The sequence below is a fragment of the Fundulus heteroclitus genome, chromosome 2, assembly GCF_011125445.2.
Source record: "Fundulus heteroclitus isolate FHET01 chromosome 2, MU-UCD_Fhet_4.1, whole genome shotgun sequence".
Lineage (NCBI taxonomy): Eukaryota > Metazoa > Chordata > Actinopteri > Cyprinodontiformes > Fundulidae > Fundulus > Fundulus heteroclitus.
Genome location: NC_046362.1, coordinates 14,015,258 through 14,036,850, shown reverse-complemented (window position 1 = coordinate 14,036,850; position 21,593 = coordinate 14,015,258). Strand labels below are relative to the sequence as shown.

Sequence of the window (21,593 nt, the reverse complement as noted above, 5' to 3'; positions counted from 1 at the left end):
TTTTTTCGTTCTTTTTTTCTTTTTGTAGGAAACTCAGCCAAACCAGTCGGATTACTAGAAAAGACACGGACTTCCCACCAGAAGCAATCTCGCTTCTCAGGCTTCACCAGCTGAGCGAAGAGTGAAGTTTGGGCTGTTAAAGTCGATCCCAGACACATCGATATATATATTTTTTCTCCACGTTTATTTGTGACTAAATCGTAGATTACCAATATGTTAGTTTAATAGTATAGCATGCCATATATAATTCATAACGACAAAGCAAAACAACAGTCTGGCAAACCACTTATATACAATACCAAGACACTAAATACAATAAATAGAATATATCCATTAATTGTTTCATATGATTTATTTGTGCACTCAATGTGTATTTTATTTGGGATTAGACGGTATTGACCAGTGGGCGAGCACATGGTGAGGGGTGTTTTACCTACCCAGCGTCCTGGGCTGCTGTGCGTCTTTTATCCCTGTACCCCCAGCCCTTTTACCCCACCCCCTATTCTGGAGAGCGATCAGATCTGATCAACACACCGACGCTGGTACGAAGAGGGCCGCCCCACAAACACTGATGTCGGTAAGTGGAGGAGCCGCACCTTTCTGTGCACCGAGACGGGAAAGAGAACAGGGATGCGCGTCGAGCAGCTCAGCTGAAAAACAGCGCTGGATGCTCGGGCTCTTTGCGACGAATCAGCCCCACATTAGTAACAGGAGGATGCCAGCATGGTGCAGTCTCGGTGCTTCATAATCAAGGTCGATCGGCAGCAGGACGACGGGATGCTCTCGGATGGTTAAGCCATTGGAATCGGGGTAAAAGGGAGTCGGTTGTCTTTCTGAGAGCCCAACAGGCGAAAGGGAAACATTTGTTTTGCCAACATGTAAAATGGGGAAAATGCGGCGTGCACTGGAGGGGGGGAGCCACAACAACAACCACCCCTGCAGGCTGCGGTGCTAGTGCGATGAAATGGCTTTACAAAAAAAAAAAAAAAAACACCAACGACCACGTCAAGGGCATTGCAGGCATGAAAAGCTACATTATAGAGGCTCCTTTATACACTTTAATGAGCCTCGTTGTTTTAATTGGCAGTTCAGCACCACGGAGAGGTCAGGAGTAGGGCTGCGCAGGGATTTTTTTTTTTTTTTTAGGGTTTATACGTTTGTTACCACGATCCCAGTTTTAACCAAATCTGACTCATTTCTGCGTGTGGGTCCATATCAAAGAGGCACCTAAGCCTCCGTTTAAGATGCTCCGGTCTAAGTCACATTCTGAGATGCTTGGGGTTCAGAAGAGGGTGTGACTTGTTTATCCTGGCCTCTATACAGACCAAGTCCTCTCTCCAGTACCACGAGTGCTGAATAAACGACAAAGCCACGTTACAGCAGGGCCAACACCATAAAGCGATTGAGATTTTTGTTCCTCCTTCACAGCCATAGTCAAGCGCTGCCAGACCGATGGACCCTGTGCACCCTGAAAAGTCAACACGTCTGTAAAATCTGTGACAGTAAATGCATTGATCGTTTTTACGGTGAATGCAGGGGATGTATGTTTGAAATGTCTGCTGCTGGTTTTGCGTGTCGCTAATGTTTGTTTTTGTATTATCGCAGGTCTCTGATTGACGTTGTTTTGATTAGGAGTTACAGTGTCTTGGATAAATGTACCCTGCCTCATTTTGCCATTGATACAATTGCAGACTTCAACACATTATTTATATGGATTTTATGTGATTGGCCAACACAAAGTAACGAATAACTGTGAAACATGGTAGTGGCAAAAAAAAAAAAAAAAAAAATCTGTAGGGAACAGGAAAGCTTGGTAGAGTCGATTGGAACAAAAAAAAAAAAACAACTACAACCAGTTAGAGGCTACAAAAGACTCCCAACCATACAGCCAGAGCCACAATAGAATATTTTACATCGAAACATGTTTAACTTCTTGTTTTACATGCAAAACATTATGTTTGGCACAAGAATTGTCATGCATACCATCCTAAATACAATGCTGAGAGCAACAGGCTGGTTTTATAGCGTGGCTGTCTTATCACCCATTATTATCGCATACTCATAAAGATCAGGAGTTAGAATTTATTCCTCATGCCCGATTAATTTTTAGTCTGAGATAAGCATATATGATCCAAAGACTATGAGAAGGTTACAGTGAGATGAAAGATTGAGAGTGTAAAACAGTTTTTTCAATCAAGCCAATGGATACTTTCATGTATTTGCTGTTTAGAACAAAGTAATAAACCAGGCGGGGCAGCGGCGCAGGGGTAGAGCGTTCAACTCACATCTGGAGGCCTCAGTCCTCAACGCTCAACCACGTTTCCTGTCGGTCTGCTGTCAAATAAAGGCCACTGGTGTTAAAAAACAAACTAACAACTCATATGTGGACGGCAAATGAAGAACAATCTACTTTGACTGAAAACAAAGGGTTTCTAAAGCCTTAAAGTATCACTGGCAATCTTATTAATCAACAGATAAAGAACTAATGGTTATCCAGACTTCACAAGACTTTTCATTAAACATTAGAGGAAAGCAGCTCTGCCTAATCTTATCTCTTCGATAGAAAAGGGGACAAGGCGTGAATTTCTCTTGTTTTACCACTCTTATCCAGGTCCGGATCACCACAGTAGCACATTTTCTTTCCAAGAATACATTCTACAATATTTCAGAGAAAACAAACCTTCGCACTAACATTAAAAAATAGTGCTGCACGGTTGGAGCTTACTCTGAGGACATAGATCTGATCTGGCCAAGAAAATTTAAAACACTCTGTCACATACCAAACGTTTTTATTTTATCTTTTATTTGAGGGGAATTTTTTTTCTAAATAGGGGTTTTTGGGGGTAAAGAAACACAACTGGGTGTCACCTGAACTGACTTGAAGCAGTCCACCTGCTGGAGCTCAGGTCAAAATCAGAGCCGACACAAGCGGGCAAGACAACAGAAAACAAATGACACCACAAACAAAATGACTGCGATCACGGTTATGCGTTAATAGATAGATGAGGTGTGTCATTACACTGTAAAAATCGACAGGTGCATTAAGTTCAATGCGCTTATTTTGTCCCATAAACTAAACCTATTATAATGAGTTTTTGACACAGAACTTAAGTTTGCTTGTGTTTTCCAATGTTAACTTATGGTTGTAAATTGTTCTGAATTTTCCTAAGATGGAAATATGCAAATCTGAAAGTTGACTTTACTTGCAGTTTTAAGGCAGCTTTTGAACTTTAGTTGCTACATTGAAAAGGCTTCCTTTTTTACAGTGTACGGAATAAAGGGGCCTTTTGTTTATTCATATAGCGGGGTTTGTTACTAACACAATTTAAGAGCAAAATGTTTATTTTATGTTATGTTAAGTCCCTCTAAGCCAAACGTCGCACATTTGATGACTTTACGAATGTTGTGTTGGAAATATCACAATTTATTCATTTTGTGTTGGAAATGCATCCACGTTTTTTTGTTTTGTTTGTATTTACTGTTTGCAGGGCTTAGGGTAGCAAACTCAAAAGGGCCAGTTATGGCTCATGGAAAAAAGCCAGGAAGCATGTCCAAAGCCCTGGCCGCCGGCCCTCCGCTGTGCCCCGGTGCCGGACCCACAAAACCAAGCCAGGAGGAGCAATCCGGGAGCGAGGAGACTCAGCGACCACCTTGTTCTTTGAGGAATGACAGCGATGACCAGCCGACTCCGCCCGCTCCTTCAAACCACTTTTACATGAGCTGCGACCCGAGTCCGGAGGACATGGAGGACGCCTGCTCCGAGTACGACAACGTGGGCTCGGACGTTGAGCAAGACTACAACGAGGTGCTGCATGTGAACAGACAGGGGCCCGTCAACGTGAGGTATTACAACCAGCACGCTTCTGGGGGCGTGCAGCGAGCTGAGGAGAGGAACGAGGATCCCGCTGCCGACCAGATCACCCAAAAGCCTCTTCATAGCACCAAGAAATGCGAACGGCCACGATCAGAAGGTAAACCCTACAGGATGGGTCACCGCTTTAAGTCGCACTGTGCCCCGATTGCTGGCGATGAAGCAGAGGGGGGGATGAGAATAATTCAAGGGGACCGGTTCTTTTTCAACGACGGAGAGGATTTTGAAGAGATGCTGGACGGGGCCAGATTCATAGAGGATTTAGACGAGGCAGAGATAAACGCTCAAAGGCCCTCCAGCCTTTATCAGGGCATTGAGAGCGAACGAATTAAAAAGGGAGCCCACGAAAGAAAAAGAGAAGATGAAGCTCGCATACCAAGAAATCCAAGCGTGTCAGGAGCCGGTAAGAAGCCGGAGCCACCCCATACGGGGCCGAAAGGGAAAGAGCGTCAAGGAAAAGGTCGGGGAAGGGGGGCAGCAGAGGACGAAACTAGGCACGTTGTCCCTGGGATCAAAGGAGGGGGGAGCAGCAGCAGCAGCAGCGAGCAGCATTCAAAGACTATGTCCAAGAAGTCTGCAGTGAGGTCCAAAGATCGGCCCGGTTCCAGCAAGCACCATCATCCTCCTCCAGCCCGTCACGCTCAGTCGCCCCTCGACCCCCAGCGGACCCTGCCTCACAGAGAGAGTCCTCCTGCTTTCGAGCCCCATCCCTCAGCCGCTGACAAGCAGGAAAGTGAATCCAGGCCGAGCAAAGCAGCCCTGGCTCCTCTTCACACAGCAGAACAACAGAGGGAGTCCCCCGAGGAGAGGCAGAGGGGTTCTGAGAAACCGGAGCAGGTAAGGGAAAGCACGCAGCTTCTCATCTCGTCTACTCTCACTTCCACCTGTCAGCAGCCACGTTTAAAAAAAAAAAAATCACATTTCAACAAACCTAATTGTATTTAGCACACTGTTTGTGAACACAGAGCAAATTTTAAAGTGGAACCTTTTAGATGGTTTCCGTTGGTTTGCATTTGGATTCAGTCCCCTTTACTCAGATTCTGTTAAATAAAGTCCTGTGCAACCAATTTCCTTCAGAGAGAGTACACTGCAAAAAGGGAACTAAAAATAAGTAAAAATGTCTTGAAATGAGTGTATTTTCCTTGATTTGAGCAGGTAGATAAGACTATTTGCCAATAGAATGAGATTTTTGCACTTAAAACAGGAACAATTCATCTCTAAAATAACATAATTAGACACCCTGCACTTGAAATAAGACGATAGAGATAAATTGTTCCTATTTTAAGTGCAAAAATCTTATTCCATTGGCAAATAGTCTTATTTACCTGCTCTAATCAAGGAAAAATACAATGATTTCAAGAAAATTTCACTTACTTTTAGTTCTGTTTTGCAGTGTATTAACAAATGTGAACCTATAGGGTCCAAAGTGGCCATGGTAGCTATGCAGGAGCTGCAGGTATACATTTTCAGGTTGGAGGCTCAAATCTGGAACAAAAGCCACAAGAAGTCATGTTTGCAGTTTGCCACAAGGCAAAGTAGGAGGGGGGAATAACAACAAAAAGTAGCTTCTGTTTAAAAAAGACTCAAATTGGAACTTTTGGTTTCAATGCAAAGCACTATTTTAAATGGAAAACTAACACCGCATTTCAGTCTGAAAATACAATCCCAGCTGTTAAACTGGTTGGTGACAGCGCCATGCTGTGGGAATGCTTCTCTTCAGCGGGGACAGGGGAGATGGTCAGAGGTGATGTGAAAATGGATGAAGCTAAACTCAGGGCAATGCCGTTAAAAGAAAACCTGCTATAGGCTGCAAGAGTCTTGATACGGGGTGGAGGTTCATCTCACTGCAGGACAACAACATCTATACAATGATTTAGATTAAAGTGTATAATGGTCTTAATATGGCCCAGTCTGAGACGTACCTCTGAAGACTTTGCAGCTGTAACTCCCCTGAAAGGTGTTTTTCTTTTCCATAATTATTGCCACAGAGGGACCGATGCAGGGCTTAATATGTGGTCCTTGACATCTTCTCACTACGCTGCTGTTTTTCTAAAAACTTGGATGTTTGTGTATAATCAGGATCAGGGTGAGAAGCCGAGCACAGCCATGACGCCCGAGGAGGCGGCAGAGCAGCCAATCGGGCCTCAATGCCCAGAGCCGGTCTCTGGAGAGGAAAACAACTCTCCCAAGGTGAAAATGACTTTTATTGCCAAACTAACGATTTTGCATCTTTTTCAGTTGTGTAATAAAGTCTATTGTATTTGTTCTTTGCTAAAGTCCATTTGCACTCTGAGGTGTTTGCTTGTGCAATCATCAGCAAGAAGCTAATCATCAAAATTAGCTTCTTGCTCATACTAAAACTAAGCTACTGAGTAACTCTGTTTGTGTATTTTGCCAGAATTTCCCCATTGAGGGACGATAAAGATATTCACCTCATCTTTATGAAATACTGACTTTACTACACTTAATATGACTTTTTACTTTGTCTTTTCTGATCGACTGCGTGTTTTGAGTCTATCAACCTTTCTTATTTTGTTAACTTCTTTTAAAGAAATCACAGGAAGGGGCTGCTTTTCCCAGCTTTGAGGATGGTAAATGTGTTAGAATGTTACTACTTTTTTAAAATATTTCATTTTTACTTAAATCTACGATGCAAATGAAAACGACTTACAATAAAGTTTTAGTCCCAGGTCCGTGCGAGCCGGAGGATCTCATCGACGGGATCATCTTCGCTGCTAACTACCTAGGATGCACTCAGGTGTTGTCTGATAAGAATCCGTCCAAGTCGGTGCGCATGTCGCAGGCCCACAAAGCTGTCAGTCAAATCAAGGTAATCAGCAGCTTTTCGTTCTGCTCGTTACAGTGACAATAAATATTCAGTATCAGCATTCAGGCAGACGGCCAATAGCATCTATTGATCGGGTTTGTGGGTGTTTTAAATGAACCGATACGTTCTGCTTTCATCAGCCCGTTTCAACGAGAGGGAATTGGTTTTGGCCATAAAGGATACTGAGTGAGCTAAAATTGTTTTTTGAGCGCAGCGGTGAAATTTGATTGTCATACAAAGCTACGTCTTTGTAACTTGGGTTTTTAAACTGACATAAAAATAATAAGAGCTTTTATCAATACTATTAAACAGGCCTTTGCAGATTGAAAGAATAATAAATTGTGTATTTTTAATATACATTTTTTTAATTGCACTGCCGGAGTAAATAACATTAAGCCACATTTTCTCAAAATCTTTGCCAGACAAGAAAATGCCCCAAATCACGTGTCATTAGAAATCCTTTGGAATAATCAGGAATATTTAATCTTTTTAAATGAGAAACAGCAAATGTAAAAGTGTGACTTGTGTTTTTTCGTATGTACTCTCAACCAAAGGTTTTTGTGTATTTGTGGGGTTTCTTTCATATGGTAGCTTTCAGATATGCTCCCTTTGGTTGGTTTATGTGACCACTTGAATCCTCAAACTCTGACAAACGTATTTCTGACCACGGTATTCCACATTTGTCCCAGCGGCTCCTTGGAGGTTTCTCAGATTGGCTTCTCTGCTAAAGGACCCCTGAGGTTCCTCAGTTCGGCTCTTCTAGTGGGTAGAAGGAGCGGCTAGGTCACAGTCAGTGGTGTTAGTGTCCTCATTTGTTCCCACACACTCAGTATATGGACCATCCTAATCGGCAAATGGCCTACCTCTCGCTTATGGTCCCGTCACAATCACAATAACAATGGATTGCTTTCTAGTTTTTATTTTTAGGCATAACTGCAACGATACCTCCATTGTCTGGGCCAGCAGATGGTAAACATGCTTATTATAATATAGTTTACTCATCTATGGGCACTTTGAAGCAGCCATCCTTTTCTCAAGGTTCAACCAGAGAATAAACATCTCTGGTCATGTAACAATTTGCTCTACACGCGTGACACTGCAGCCATTACTGCCCACCATTGTAAGGTTTCAGAATTGACTAAAAAACACATTAACAAAATTAGTCAGTGAAACCTTTTCCGCATTTATTTACACCAATTAGCTTTTTTCCCCCCTTTTTTCTGCAGCCAGTAATTCGTAGGATGAGTAGATATTTTTATGTTTAATTGATTATATGTCCTTGTTAGAACAAATCTGGATAATTTTTCTGCCATAGTAAGCCTAAACATCATATGTGATGGGAGAGGAGGGGTGAGCAGGTTAGGGGTTATTATGGTAGGCATAAACTGCTCACAGCTTCTCGTGCTTATTTTTATCTGTGTGCTTGTTTGGGGCCTTGATAAAGGCCCCAAACAAGCACACACAAACAAGGGTTAAAATTTGGTTTTTGGTTTTATCTTTTGCTTTCTAGTCCAATGTAAATTGGCTTTGGAGGGTGGGCATTATAAGCGTATTGCTTCTGCCAAATACACCCTTTTTCAGACTGTCCATGTAATTTATGTTACATGGACATACAGTATACTGTCATTTATTATCTACTTGTGTGTCTGAAATAAATACCAATCAATAAGTACCTATCAATCAATAGGGTATGTTGATCTGCCAGTGTTTCAGTCCGCTGCTTGGCTAATAAATTTGATTTAATACCCACAGAAGCCGTAGCATCACCTCTTTTAATAATATCCGTGCTTTTAATTTAACATTCTAGGTCGCTCAAAGAAACTGTGCAATAAAAGACATGGTACAAAAAAAAAGGTTAAACGCAATAAAGTTGCAGAGTATGATTTCTTAGACACGCAAGTTTTCGGTCGTGGTGTAAAGAGAGGGAGAGAGTCAGTATTACGGCTGGAGGGAGATCCATGTCTGGGGAGCAGAACGGTTGAATGCTCTCCTCCCCGTGGTGCTGAGACGGCTGGAAGGCACGGTGAGGTGGATGAAGGAGGATGACCTAAGGGAACGAGACGGGGTGGAAATGTGCAGAAGATCTGACAGATAAGGAGGGGCGAGGTTGTGGATGGCTTTGAATGTGTGCAGAGGAATTTTGAATTCTGTTTTTGGTTTAATTGAAAGCCAGACCAGCTGCCAGAGGGCAGGGGTGATGTAGTGGAAAGAGGGGGTTTTGGTGATAGCGCAGGCTGCTGAATTTTGAACTATCTGAGGCTTATGGAGGAATCTGTGAGGAAGACCAAAAAGAGGAGAGTTACAGTAGTCAATGCAAGAGGCGACCTCCTTTAGATCAATGTTTTGATAATAGTTTTCTGACTACATTATCTCTGTAAGGGGCTGTAGAAGGCAATGTCAGTTTATAATTTTTATTTCGCAGAGTCAAGATGAGGACTCTCAGATGATGACTGAAGTGGACCTCTTCATCTCCACTAAAGCTGTGAAAGTACTGAATGCCGACACACAGGTCAGTAACTCCTTTTGTGCAGATTTGATCTCGTGTCCGCGTCTAATGCCTTTAAAATCCTGATTATACCCTCTGTCTGCAGGAGACATTGATGGACAGTGCCTTGCGGACCATCTCCTACATCGCTGACATTGGCAGCATCGTGGTTCTGATGGCACGGAGACGCATGTCCCAGGCTTCATCAGAGGATTTCTCCGAATCATCTGATTCTGCCAGCGAAGGGAAGACTCAGTACAGAATGATCTGCTATGTCTTTGAGTCAGAAGATGTAAGCACTTGCACCTGTATAGTACTTTCTATGAAGTACAAAAAAAAAACTGTGTGAATAGAAAGCAAAAAGCTGAAATGCCAGGAAATAATGCAAAATTGGAGAGTAGTAGGAGAATGTAACAAAGTGAGGGAAAGTGGATTTATTATGTCCTCCAGCAGCTGAAACTTATAGCAGCATAACAACAGAGATAGCTCGGGATTACCTAAGCCACTCTAACTATAAGCTTTATCAAAAAGGAAAGTTTTAAGCTTAGTCTTAAAAGTAGATAGGGTGTCTGCCTCACGGACCAAAACTGGGAGTTGGTTCCACAGGAGAGGAGCCTGATAGCTAAAGGATCTGCCTCCCATTCTACTTTTAGAGACTCTAGGAACCACCAGCAGACCTGCAGTCTGAGAGCGAAGTGCTCTTTTAGGAACATACGGGGTAATCCAGAGCTCTGATATATGATGGCGCTTTGTATGTGAGTGACAATTATAAACAATAGTTGGTCTTGTTCGTGAAATCAGATCAATATACATTGAGGTTTGCTGTTGTAATGTGACAAAAAGTAAAGAAAGCTGAAGTAGTCACTCGATGCACTGTAATCTTTCTCACTGCTTGGCTGTTGTCAGCCGGGAAAACCTTTTCTGCTGAGCAGTTTACCAGAAACACTCCCTTTTCAATAGGCACAGCTGATTGCACAGTCCATCGGCCAAGCTTTTAGCGTGGCCTACAGAGAATTCCTGCGGGCCAACGGCATCAACCCGACCGACTTGAGCCACAAACAATACAGTGACATAATCAACTCCCAGGAAATGTACCACGATGACCTCGTCCACTTCTCCAACTCCGAAAACCGCAAAGAGGTGAGACATTCACATCTCCCAACAGAAAACGTGAACGGATAGCATCACGTATCTTCTTTTCTCCGTGCTCTAGCTGTACGTGGAGAAACAGAAAGGTGAGAGCCTTGGCGTGGTGATAGTGGAGTCCGGCTGGGGCTCCATTCTGCCCACCGTCATCCTCGCCAGCATGCTGAACACCGGTCCCGCAGCTCGATCCGGAAAACTCAGTGTGGGCGACCAGATTATGTCTATCAACGACACAAGTCTGGTGGGACTGCCACTGGCCACCTGTCAGAGCATCATTAAGGTGAGAAGTACATCAGCCACAGGTACTCAGTGTACCTTAATTTGGATGTACACTTCTGGTCAGAATTTTACACACATTCATGGGATTCTCTTGTTTCTTTGCGTGGATCCAGCTTTTAAGCACAGTCAATTACTTTTTTAGTGCAGTTTAATTGGGTTCCACCCCGCAAGCTTATTATCAGAATGCTTTAACCGTTCCAATACCAGTTTAGATGTTTGTTTGAAGTCACTGTACTGTTGGATGACCCCCATATGGAAGAAGGAATTTACTACACAGAATTTTTATCCTGTGAAATTATGTGTATGATTTTGCTCTAAATTCAAGAGCAAAATTTCACCTGCAAATATATGCCTACAAAAATTTCCCTTCAAGTGTATTGACATTCTTGTCACTCAAACCAAAAGCAATCGGCACCAGATTGAGTTGAGCAGCTTTTAGCCAATCAAATTACGCCCATTTGATCACGTGACACACCGGTGCGTTGGGCAGAGGTGAGTCTCTTAACAATAAGCTGGTTAGTGGCTAATAGGGTGTTTTCACTGACGTCACTGTGCCCACTCTCACAGAATCTCATAGGATTTAATTGCAACAACAAGCAGTTTTCTGGCTAAGTGAAAACGTTTCACAGGTAATTCTACAGTCAGTGGATGTACTCACACTATCAACTACTAGGAAATTAGGTGCTGCAATATTTTACATGTTATTCATATTAAATATACATATGTATATATATTTATGTGTATATGTATATTTATGTATACATACAGTTTATGTAAATATATGTTTTTATATATATATATATATAAAAACATTTATATATATATATATATATATATATATATATATATATATATATATATATATATATATATATATGAATAGGGCTGCACAGTGGCGCAGTGGGTAGCGCTGTTGCCTTGCAGCAAGAAGGTCCTGGGTTCGAGTACACCCCTGGGTCTTTCTGCATGGAGTTTGCATGTTCTCCCTGTGCATGCGTGGGTTCTCTCCGGGTACTCCGGCTTCCTCCCACAGTCCAAAAACATGACTGTTAGGTTAATTGGCTTCTCCAAATTGTCCTTAGGTTTGAGTGTGTGTGAGAATGGTTGTTTGTCTCTCTGTGTTGCCCTGCGACAGACTGGCGACCTGTCCAGGGTGTACCCTGCCTCTCGCCCAGTGAACGCTGGAAATAGGCACCAGCAACCCCTGCGACCCCATGAGGGAATAAGTGGTCTGGAGAATGGATGGATATATATGAATAAATAAAATGCAAAGTATTTCAGCACATGACTTTCTCAGTACTTGATAGTTTTAGAACATAACATAAAAGTATATGGCATTTGACATTTTAAAAGTTTTAAGCCCCCCCTGAACATGAGAAAATCCTCGTTATTCGATGCTTTAGCGCACATATTCCCTAGTTACTGGAGGAAAATAGGGAGTACCAATATGGCGACTGGTGGCTTCAAAGCGACTTGTTCTAACAGCGGGCGATTAGCACTCCAGTGTATAATATAGCTCAGTGGTTGGGTAGAGGTGAGTCTCTTAACAATAAGCTGGTTAGTGGCTAATTGTTAAGAGACTGATGCCCCAAATGCACCCAACGCACCGGTGTGTCACATAATTAAACTTGCCAAAGAGAATGTAGTTAGAAGCCAAAACTTCAGGAATTATGGTTTCTATCACACATGGTTTCTACCATGCATCAGACGGGTGCTTGAGAAAAATGTGAGAGCATCTGTAAAAATTAAAAAATAAATATTTAAATTAAAGGTGGAACTCAACATGACCCTGCAACATGACAATGACTGAAAGCATACCAGTAGATCCAACAACCCCTGACTGAAATCTAAGAAAGCTCTGGGCTGAGTCAAAGCCTAGATCCTGATGACCTTGTCGTGACATTAAGGCTCTTTGTGGCTGTTTTAAATCAACTTCTTCCAGGGTTTGAAGAATCAGGTGAAGGTAAAGCTGAGCATTGTCAGCTGCCCCCCTGTTACTACCGTTCTCATCAAGAGACCGGACCTCAAGTATCAGCTCGGCTTCAGCGTCCAGAACGGAATCGTGAGTTAAAGCCCCGACGCTAAAGGGCTCCAAAACCTTTAAGGCCGAGGTCGGCTTTCTTACGCTTTCGCTGTGTTTTGGACAGATCTGCAGCCTGATGCGAGGCGGAATTGCCGAGCGAGGCGGAGTCCGGGTCGGACATAGAATCATCGAAATAAAGGGGCAGAGTGTTGTTGCCATGGCACACGAGAAGATTGTTCAAACACTGTCTGTCTCAGTGGGGGAGGTAAGACCAGCCAACTTGCAACCTTCTCAGAGATCATCTGACATTGCACTGCAAAAACAGAACTAAAAATAAGTAAAATGTTCTTAAAATTAGTGCATTCGTCCTTGATTTGAGCAGGTTAATAAGATGATTTGCCAATGGAATAAGATTTTTGCACTTAAAATAGGAACAACTCATCTCCATCATCTTATTTTAAGTCCAGGATGTCTAATTATCTTATTTTAGGGGTCAAAATACTCATTCCATTGGCAGATAATTTTATTTACCTGTTCAAATCAAGGACAAATACACTAACTTTAAGAACATTTTACTTATTTTTAGATCCATTTTTGCAGTGTGGGATTGCTTTACGGCTGAAATTTCCTTTATCCATGAAGCGCAACATGCATGCAGAAGGAATTATCTAAAGACATAAATCAGCAGGAATAAAGTCAAACGTTCAAAACATGACAGTTTAATCACTAAAGAATATGTTGTACCTTTTTTGCAACTCAACTGTAAACAGTGCCGCAGGGAGGGAATAACACAAGTAACATTTAAATTGGATCAGAAAACATTTTTCATTGATTTACTTGAGCGTAAATATGTGACCATAACCTAAATAACATAATGTGAACTTCTCTTTCTGATAAATACCACCCCCTAGCGTTCACTGGTTGCTATTACACTTTGAATTCCTGGCAGAAGCACAGTTATGCTTCAGTTTCACCCAATACCCACAAATGTCAGTGTTTCTTTGGGATTTTATGTGATAGGTCAACACAAAGTAGTGTATAAATGTGAAATTTAAAACGGGTGAGCTTTTGCATTCAACGTTGAGCCTCGCTGACCAGCTGGAAAGTGGACTGCCACTTCAGTATAAAGTGTTTTGTGCCTCAAACTGGCTTTCTCTTACTATCAATCAGACCTGCCTCGGCTGAAGAAAAGCATCTCGACAGCATTATGCTGCCACCTATGTTTCACCTTGGGATGATGTATTTGAGGGTGTGTGTGCGGATTTTATTTTCCTTCACACATAGTCTTTTGCTTGTGGGCTAAAAGGTTTAGATGGTCCTATTTTGCCCACAGCACCCTTTTCCACGTGTTTTCTACGTCCCCTACCTGGCTTTTTGCTAACTTTAAATGTGGCATGCTTTGCTGCTGTGACACTCTTTCCATTTTATGATGACGGATTGAACTGTGTTCTCTGTGAGATGTTAAAAGATTGGGATATTGTTTCACAACCTAACCCTGCTTTAAACTCTCTGCTGTCTTCATGATGCTGGTTCTTCATCGATGTTCTCCTGCAAACCTTTGAGACATTCACAGAACAGCTGCAAATTGGTTTTACCAAATACTGTGGAAAATAAAAACGCTCAAAGCCCCATGACAGATTTAAAACTTTTCCTTGCACTCATGAGCTACTTTGTTGGTTGATTGCATGCGTTCCCAGTAAAATACGCTGAAGTTTCTGGTTGAAACTTGAAAGGTTCGACACAACGTCAACACGGCACTGCATGATTAGAGATCCAAATCTTCACACGCCTCTTGACCTGCCTGCAGAACGGCCCCTCTCTTATCTACTCTCCTCTTGTGCCAGATCAACATGAAGACGATGCCTGCTGTGATGTTCAGGCTCCTGACAGGACAAGAAACGCCGATCTACATATAGAAACCCCGGCACGGGCCGGTCCTCCGGAGCTCTGGATGTCCGGCTGTCGTCAGGTCGCCCAGCGGGATGAAGGGAATTTATTTTTCTACCATTTTAAATTGTTTTGCTTCTTGTTGCAATGCTGTAAAGAACATCGTTTCCAGGTCTTATATTGAATTACGTCATCATAATGGCCTTATAATGTGAATACCGTCTGTAGTACTGTACGTGAGGTAATGGTGTCAAAGAAAAGTAGCTTTATGGTCATGATTATTTTCTTATGAAGAGATAAATTAGCACATTTATTTTTATTTAGTCATTTTTATAATGCATATGGGGTTTAAAAAAATGTAACTTCTACTGTAAATACGTTGGGCTTTGTTGGGAAGGTCGTAACTACTCCTGCAAAAATACAGTATGCATGTGATTGTGGAGAAATAACGGACCAGGAATTCAGTCTCAAATCTGACACGATAATCTATTACAGTATTAAAAGTCAACAATAACATGATGTACAAAGGCACCAAACTCTGCATCACGGTGCCGCTGAAGGCCAAAGACGCACCTCCTGGTTTAAGGTGATACAGTACAAGTTGAGCGACAGAGAGTACAAGAATGTATCAATATACTCATTACTGGATGAATGTAGTGACGAAAAAATACACTTCTCTCCTAAACTCATGTTTGTTTTCATTTTATTAACACTTTGCTGTAGAAAAGATACTAAAAACATCAAAAACACGGCAAAAATAAATACATCAGCCTGGATTAGGGAAACTAAAACGATCAGGGTACTTCATGTTTATCTGCAGCCACTTTTCTTTCATACTTGCTTTAAACTAAAATGACAAACAGTTGATGCAATGAGTTCTCATATATACATATTTTTCAGGTGAATCGGAAAGGAGTCGAGTGAACAGAAATGAATTTGCATCATCCACATGGATTGTTGTATTAAGCCTAAAACACATTATAAGGAAGGCATTTAAAAAAAAAACCCATTACTATTAGTTTTAGTTTCCCTCCTCAATAATAGACTTCACACATTTAAACACATATTTATAGTTCAACATATAAAACAGGCTCACACATATAATTACAGTGGTTGGAACTTAGAAACGTTCACACATTCAGCCAAATAATATTCAAGTATGAATCAGAGGAGATCGCTCGATGGCTTCATATACGCTCCTGGAAAACAAACAAAATTGTTGCACTCAGAACCTTTTAAAGTTTCATTAGCGTATGGACACAAAGGAGGAATAGTCAGGAATTAGGACGCTCATGTAGGGCTTTCCACATTAACAAAGTATCCATTGGGATTTTTAAAAGAATTAAGAATGCACTTCCCAGCTTTTAGTAGCAAAATGTAAAATAAAGTGCACAGCAAATGCTTGTAAAGCATGCAGGAAGATGCTACTGACTTACTGGTATAAGTTTAGGTGTCCGCGGTAAATACATCTCTCCGTTAAGGAAGACAGAGTTCAGGTAGCCTTCCGGACACGACTGATCCTCGTCCTCGCAGCTGTCGAAACCAACGCTGAAGGCTGCCTTTATCTTCTCTGGCATTAGAAAGTTCAGCATCACCACAAATACCCCGATGATGGCGCACAGCACTCCTGGAAATCATCTAAAGTCAGTAAAGATCACAACTATTGTACATAGATCCAGTTTTATGTACAACGCCCTCCTCGGTTGTTGGTACCTCAAAGAAAAGCCTGAATTCATCTTCTGGTACGGTCGAATCATCTCACAATGAGCATTCCAGTTAAAACCAACTTCTAATTTGAGTACATTTAATGCGTTTTGGAAAAGAAAACCCACAATACAATGCAAAAAGGCAACTAAAAGTAGGCAAAATCCTCTTGAAATTAGTGTATTTTTCATTGATTTGAGCTGGTATATCAGACTATTTGCCAATGGAATAAGATTTTTGCACTTAAAATAACAACAATTAATTTCTATCATCTTATTTCAAAGTGCAGGATGTCTAATTATCTTATTTTAGGGGTAAGAAATTCTCAGTCCATTGGCAAATACTCCTATTTAGCTGCTCAAATCAATGAAAAATATACAAGTTTTAAGAACATTTTACTTACTTTTAGTTCCCTTTTTGCAGTGTAGAAAATACATTATATTGTTTAACAAAATCACCGGTGCGACGTGTATTGTCATCTCTACCAAATCCTGTCAAATCCTGTCATTGAAGCAGCTCTGTAATTTAATTCTTTGCATGTTTAGGTTAATCAAAAGTTCTGTCAATGTTTAAAAATCAGCCCACCAATTCCTGTTCTCCTGGGGTGTAAATCTGAAGAGACACAGAGGTCAGTTTATCTTAAACATCCTTTTAAGTAGGAAACACACCGGCACATGTTTAATTAAAGCAAATGTGTGTACATCTTTGAGTCCCTCCGTGGTGTGAGACCGTGAGTTCAATTTGGGGGACCAGGGTTTGAATCCTGGTTGCGTCAGGAACGGCATCTGCATAAAAACTCTGTCCGGACTTGCTAAGGCGACCCCTGAATAAGGGAGCAGCCAGAAGGACTCACAGATGTGTGTAAAACTGTATAGGTCAGCTAATCACTTGCCAACATGCATACATCTATTGGGGGAGGAGGGGGTGCTGTCAACCATCTCCAGCAGTCATTGGGGCTCCTGGACAGGTTTCCTGGCCATCACAGGGCATCAAACATGCATGCAAACGGCATACAGAAAGACCTCCAGCTGGGATTTGAACCCAGGATCTTCCTGCTGCGAGGCAACAGTGCAGCCGCATTTGCTTACGTAAAGCGTCTTAGGACACCAGGTCTCCATAACAGCCATTAGATGCTATCAACAGTGGGGTTTGGTGTGAAATAAAGAAGGAATATATGGAAAAAAACACCTCATGCCCACTGTTTAGGTATGGTGGGAAGATCTGTGTTGCTTTGGGCCCTTTTATCTTCTAAAAAGAACCTGAAACCCATGTTGAAGTGCATGAAATCAACGTATTTAAGTGACGGGGCATTTAAAGTTTCAATCTGAACCTCTGCCGGTTTAAAAAAAAAATATTATTATTTTTATTTAGTCATTTTTATAATGCATATGGGGTTTAAAAAAATTACTTCTACTGTAAATATGTTGGGCTTTGTTGGGAAGGTCGTCACTACTCCTGCAAAAATACAGTATGCATGTGATTGTGGAAAAATAACGGACCGGGAATTCAGTCTCAAATCTGACATGATAATCTATTACAGTATTAAAAGTCAACAAAAAAATTTGTCAACCGGATCACGATCAAAAAAACATATGAGTAAGTCAACACAGGAATACTAGTTCACATTTAGGTAAATCAACCTTCTTCCATTACCACAGCCATCAGGGATGTCCAACTAGCAAAATGTGTTTGCACAAAGTATTAAGAGCAGAGGTGGCAAACATGATGACACTGGTGATTTTGTAAAAAAAAAAAAAAAAACACTTGTGTAATTTAATACATACATATAAATATATCTATATATCTATATCTATCTATCTATATATATATATATATATATATATATATATATATATACACATACATATATACATATATATAAATACACATACATATATACATATATATATACATATATATAAATACACATATATATGTATGTGTCTTTCTAAAATTTTCTGCGTAAGATTATTCTACTGGAATAAAATGTTTTGTTTGTTCTAGAATGTTTTGTTCATATTTACCAGAAAGGTCCCAATTATTGTGGAGGGAGCTGTACAAAAAAAAAAAATGAAAAGAAAATGTGAATGTGCGCCTTAAAGTGTTCACCTGTAGCCAGGGCCAGCCAAAATGAATGGCTGTACTCTGTCACAAAGGAGTCTTCGCCTATGGAGAAAACACACTGAGGCACATTCATGATGGTGGAGAAGGAGGCCATGGAGAAGAAGATGAAGGCGCCGGTGGCCACGGTCATGTAGCCGGCGTAAAGGACGACGGGCAGGGAGAAGAGGATGTTGGCCAGCGCCCAGCAGCAAAACGCTGTCCTGCACAACAAATCATGTAGAGTTAGTTTATTTCTTCCTGTCAACGCACAATTGCCTTTATGTGTGTAAGAGCATTAAGTTGGAAGTTGTTAATATTTACCAGAGCGTTGCAGAGGCGAATCGCCCAGAGTATCGGTACTGGAAGATCATACCACAGGGGCTGCTCAGGGTGAACTTTTCAACAATGTAGAGGATGGGGTTGGGTAGACCTTTGAGCAGAGCTTGCTCATATTCTTCTTCAACAATGTCGTGCCAGCTGAACATCTCGTTGTAGTTGATGGTTTCATTGAACTGTATAATGGGATTGCCTGAGAGGGAAGAAAACAATGTGCTACAGTCAGGAGAGTAGACCCGATGAAGTCATTTCTACTATTATATAAGGACGTTCCGTCTCTGCTGGCTCTGATTTTCTGACGCATAACTCCTCCTTAAACAAAAAAAATGTCACTCAAAATGAAAAAGCATCATGTTGAAAGGGTAAATCCACCCTAGACTGCAGACAGCCGGTGTAAATCAAACATGATTGGTTGATCGTTTATCATTGGTAGTACTTCAGAAAACCACAAGGTTGGCAGTTTGATGGTCTAAATCATTAAGTTTCCCCTATAGGGTTATTTAGCCATTTCAAAAACACATCTATGATAGGAAAGATCATTAATACCATTACAGACCAATGTCTCAAATATACAAACAATCCTGCAAGAAAGAAGCCAAAGTTTCCTCCTAAACGTTTGTATCACGTTCCAACAAGCCATTAAAAGGTGTCTTGACTATCACGGCTACATGCAAAATTCTACGTTTACCGGAGGAAATAACGCTGCACGTCACCCTGAATCCCTATTTTGAACAAAGGTGGTGGGAACATCGCGCTGTGGGGGACGTTCTTTTTCTTCAACAGGGACATGGAAGTTGATCAAAGATGCTGGAAAGGTGGATATGGAGCTACAAAAAGTGCAATCCTGGAAGAAAATGAGTAAGAGGCTGCAAATTCCTTCAGCCTGGGGGTGAAGGGTCAGCGTTTAGCAGGACAACAACCCTAAAAACATAGGGTTTGCAATGGAAAGGTTTAAATTCATGGGTTAGAAAAGGCCCAGGGAATCTCTGCCCACACGTGGAAATCAGTGCTCACAGGTCTTAATGCAGCAACAGGTGGTTCTCAGGGAGCCGAATCCTCATCGATGCCACACTTTTGAGATTTTCTTTTAATTATTTTTTCGTAGAACCACGTGTCTTTTTCCTCCCACTTCCCAATCATGCACCACTTTGCGCCCAGTAGACTAAATCAAAATGTTTTGCTTTTAATAGGACACGATGAGAAAAAGTTCAAGGAGTATTCAAATATTTGCAAGGCACTACTATGAGGTAAGATGCGCTAAGCAAATCTGGTTAACTTATTATCTATGCTCTACAAAAGCAGCAGTTTTGGCAGTTTGCTGACTTGGAGGATGCAAGTCTGTTAGCAATGCCATGTCGGAAATACATCAGCAATCATGACCTTAGAGAAGCAATTGTCACTGCCCATCAGAAAAGCCTATATGATCATTTAAAACTATCAATACAGCAGGAAAGATTAATGTAAACATTAAAATCAAACCCACTTAATGATATGATGCAACACTGGACAGCAGAGCAGGCTAAAACCCATCCCAAGTATAAGCAACAATCTATCTAATGTTAAATACACATTTCTGCACAAACTGCATTTAGAACGAGCGCCTGTGCATCTGAGGTGGCATTTAGCAACTTTCAAGTTGAGTACCGGGACACTTCTATCACGTCCTCACAGTTTCTTTAATGCAACAATTTAAAAAAAAAACTGTGCGCACTGTCCCTTTTTTGTATGCGAAACGCATCCAGCTGGAATCCGCTCGCCACTTGCACAGAAACGCCTGCGACTGAAGCAACCTCAGTGTGCAGGTGACCACCGAAAACAATGGCCTGAGCTGGTTAAGCCGCGAAAGTGCCCGACACGCCGGCAGTAAGGGTGACTCACCTCTAAGCGTCACGTTGATGCCGTACAGCCCAACATGCAGGCCGACCTCAGCCTGAATGACGGCATTACTGAAGGACTTGTAGGTAGCGTTTGTGGTCATCCTCGCCTCGGCCCAACTGTTAGTGAAGTTCAGAGCTGCACAAGAAGGACTCGCAGGTGAATAACGATGGGCGACAAAGGAGAATCTGACATTTTCTATGCGCTGAATGTTGACACCTACCTACTATAACCACACCTATGAACAAGCTGATGGTCATCCTGAACATCCAGAAGACCCGCTGGATAAAAAAAAACAACAACAACACAGGAATCAAAATGATTTGAAATGTAAAAGCAGTCTTGTTCGATGCTCTGATCCCATCCCAGTAAGCACAGATGGACAGAAACTCCTCGGGTCATGCATAAATAACCCAACCCCGCGGGTTGCACTCACCGTCCTTCCTCGTATTCCCGGCAGGATGAGAAGAAGACTGACCGCCAGCACGAGGAAGACCAGAATAATGGCGAGCAACCGGCCGCTGACGATGAAGGCAGCCCTTTGTGGCGGGTAGAACGGGTAAATGTCGTCGTAGAAAGTCATCTCGGCTTCTGATCTAAGGAGGCCGGGCGGCGTAACAGAGGAGGCTGTGTTAGGGAGCGGGTTCTCACTTTCCTCCAGGTGCAGAGATAACAGTTTTACTTACAGCTGATAAGGAAACTATCGCCCCTGAGGCACGGCGCATTATTAAACCTGACGAAGCCGAGCGTATATAGAGTAACACAGCGGGCTTTTGCTTCGTAATGTAACGCAAACGGAAAATAAAGAAAGGGCTCTGAAAAATGAACGGAGGACTACGGCCTCGTCTGCGAGGTCAGAGCATCGGCTCTCCTTAGTTGGCTGTTCCTTGAATGACTGCTGCATCCTTTAAAGTCAGGTGGACAAATTGTATAATTTAATTAAGAAAAAACAAAAAAAGCAACAGAAGATTGTGTCTTACCTGAGATGAGCAGGACAGGGAGTGAACAAGGCAGGTGTGAAGTCTGAATGTTGAGGGAGCATACACTTCTTTTATAG

At 41.8% G+C, this 21,593-nt stretch overlaps 2 protein-coding genes across 4 annotated transcripts; one reads left to right on the top strand and one right to left on the bottom strand.

Moving 5' to 3' along the window:
- Positions 1–472: 472 nt before the first annotated feature.
- Positions 473–15,207, top strand: apba2a (amyloid beta (A4) precursor protein-binding, family A, member 2a). Of its 3 annotated transcripts, none has more exons than XM_036148497.1 (12): positions 473–577; positions 3,489–4,708; positions 5,951–6,061; positions 6,423–6,462; positions 6,556–6,701; positions 9,121–9,207; positions 9,290–9,475; positions 10,144–10,323; positions 10,397–10,609; positions 12,551–12,670; positions 12,756–12,896; positions 14,476–15,207. In XM_036148497.1, exons 2-12 carry the CDS (start codon positions 3,521–3,523, stop codon positions 14,545–14,547), a joined length of 2,484 nt encoding a protein of 827 aa, XP_036004390.1. In that variant the 5' UTR covers positions 473–577; positions 3,489–3,520; the 3' UTR covers positions 14,548–15,207. The 3 variants fall into 3 exon arrangements, with proteins under 3 accessions (XP_036004390.1, XP_036004376.1, XP_036004383.1); XM_036148483.1 differs by having other exon boundaries at positions 6,550–6,701; XM_036148490.1 differs by lacking the exon at positions 473–577 and adding an exon at positions 584–810 and having other exon boundaries at positions 6,550–6,701.
- A 70-nt stretch (positions 15,208–15,277) lies between these two features.
- On the bottom strand, positions 15,278–21,563 carry duox2 (dual oxidase 2). The gene is made up of 8 exons (XM_036148504.1): positions 21,517–21,563; positions 20,973–21,132; positions 20,760–20,817; positions 20,540–20,674; positions 18,647–18,854; positions 18,332–18,546; positions 15,955–16,145; positions 15,278–15,717 (listed from the first exon to the last, which is right to left on the bottom strand). The coding sequence occupies exons 2-8, from the start codon at positions 21,117–21,119 to the stop codon at positions 15,706–15,708; spliced, it is 966 nt and encodes a 321-aa protein (XP_036004397.1). The 5' UTR covers positions 21,120–21,132; positions 21,517–21,563; the 3' UTR covers positions 15,278–15,705.
- Between the last annotated feature and the right edge of the window lie 30 nt (positions 21,564–21,593).

Excerpts from the sequence above, each read along its gene's own strand:
- apba2a (XM_036148483.1), top strand. The coding sequence starts at position 3,521 with ATGGCTCATGGAAAAAAGCCAGGAAGCATGTCCAAAGCCCTGGCCGCC. Across the intron at positions 9,476-10,143 it reads ATGTCTTTGAGTCAGAAGAT|GCACAGCTGATTGCACAGTC; the intron begins GTAAGCACTTGC and ends CCTTTTCAATAG. Across the intron at positions 12,897-14,475 it reads TGTCTGTCTCAGTGGGGGAG|ATCAACATGAAGACGATGCC; the intron begins GTAAGACCAGCC and ends CTCTTGTGCCAG.
- duox2 (XM_036148504.1), bottom strand. The coding sequence starts at position 21,119 with ATGACTTTCTACGACGACATTTACCCGTTCTACCCGCCACAAAGGGCT. Across the intron at positions 20,675-20,759 it reads CATAGGTGTGGTTATAGTAG|CTCTGAACTTCACTAACAGT; the intron begins GTAGGTGTCAAC and ends CTTCTTGTGCAG. Across the intron at positions 18,547-18,646 it reads TTCGCCTCTGCAACGCTCTG|GACAGCGTTTTGCTGCTGGG; the intron begins GTAAATATTAAC and ends TTTGTTGTGCAG.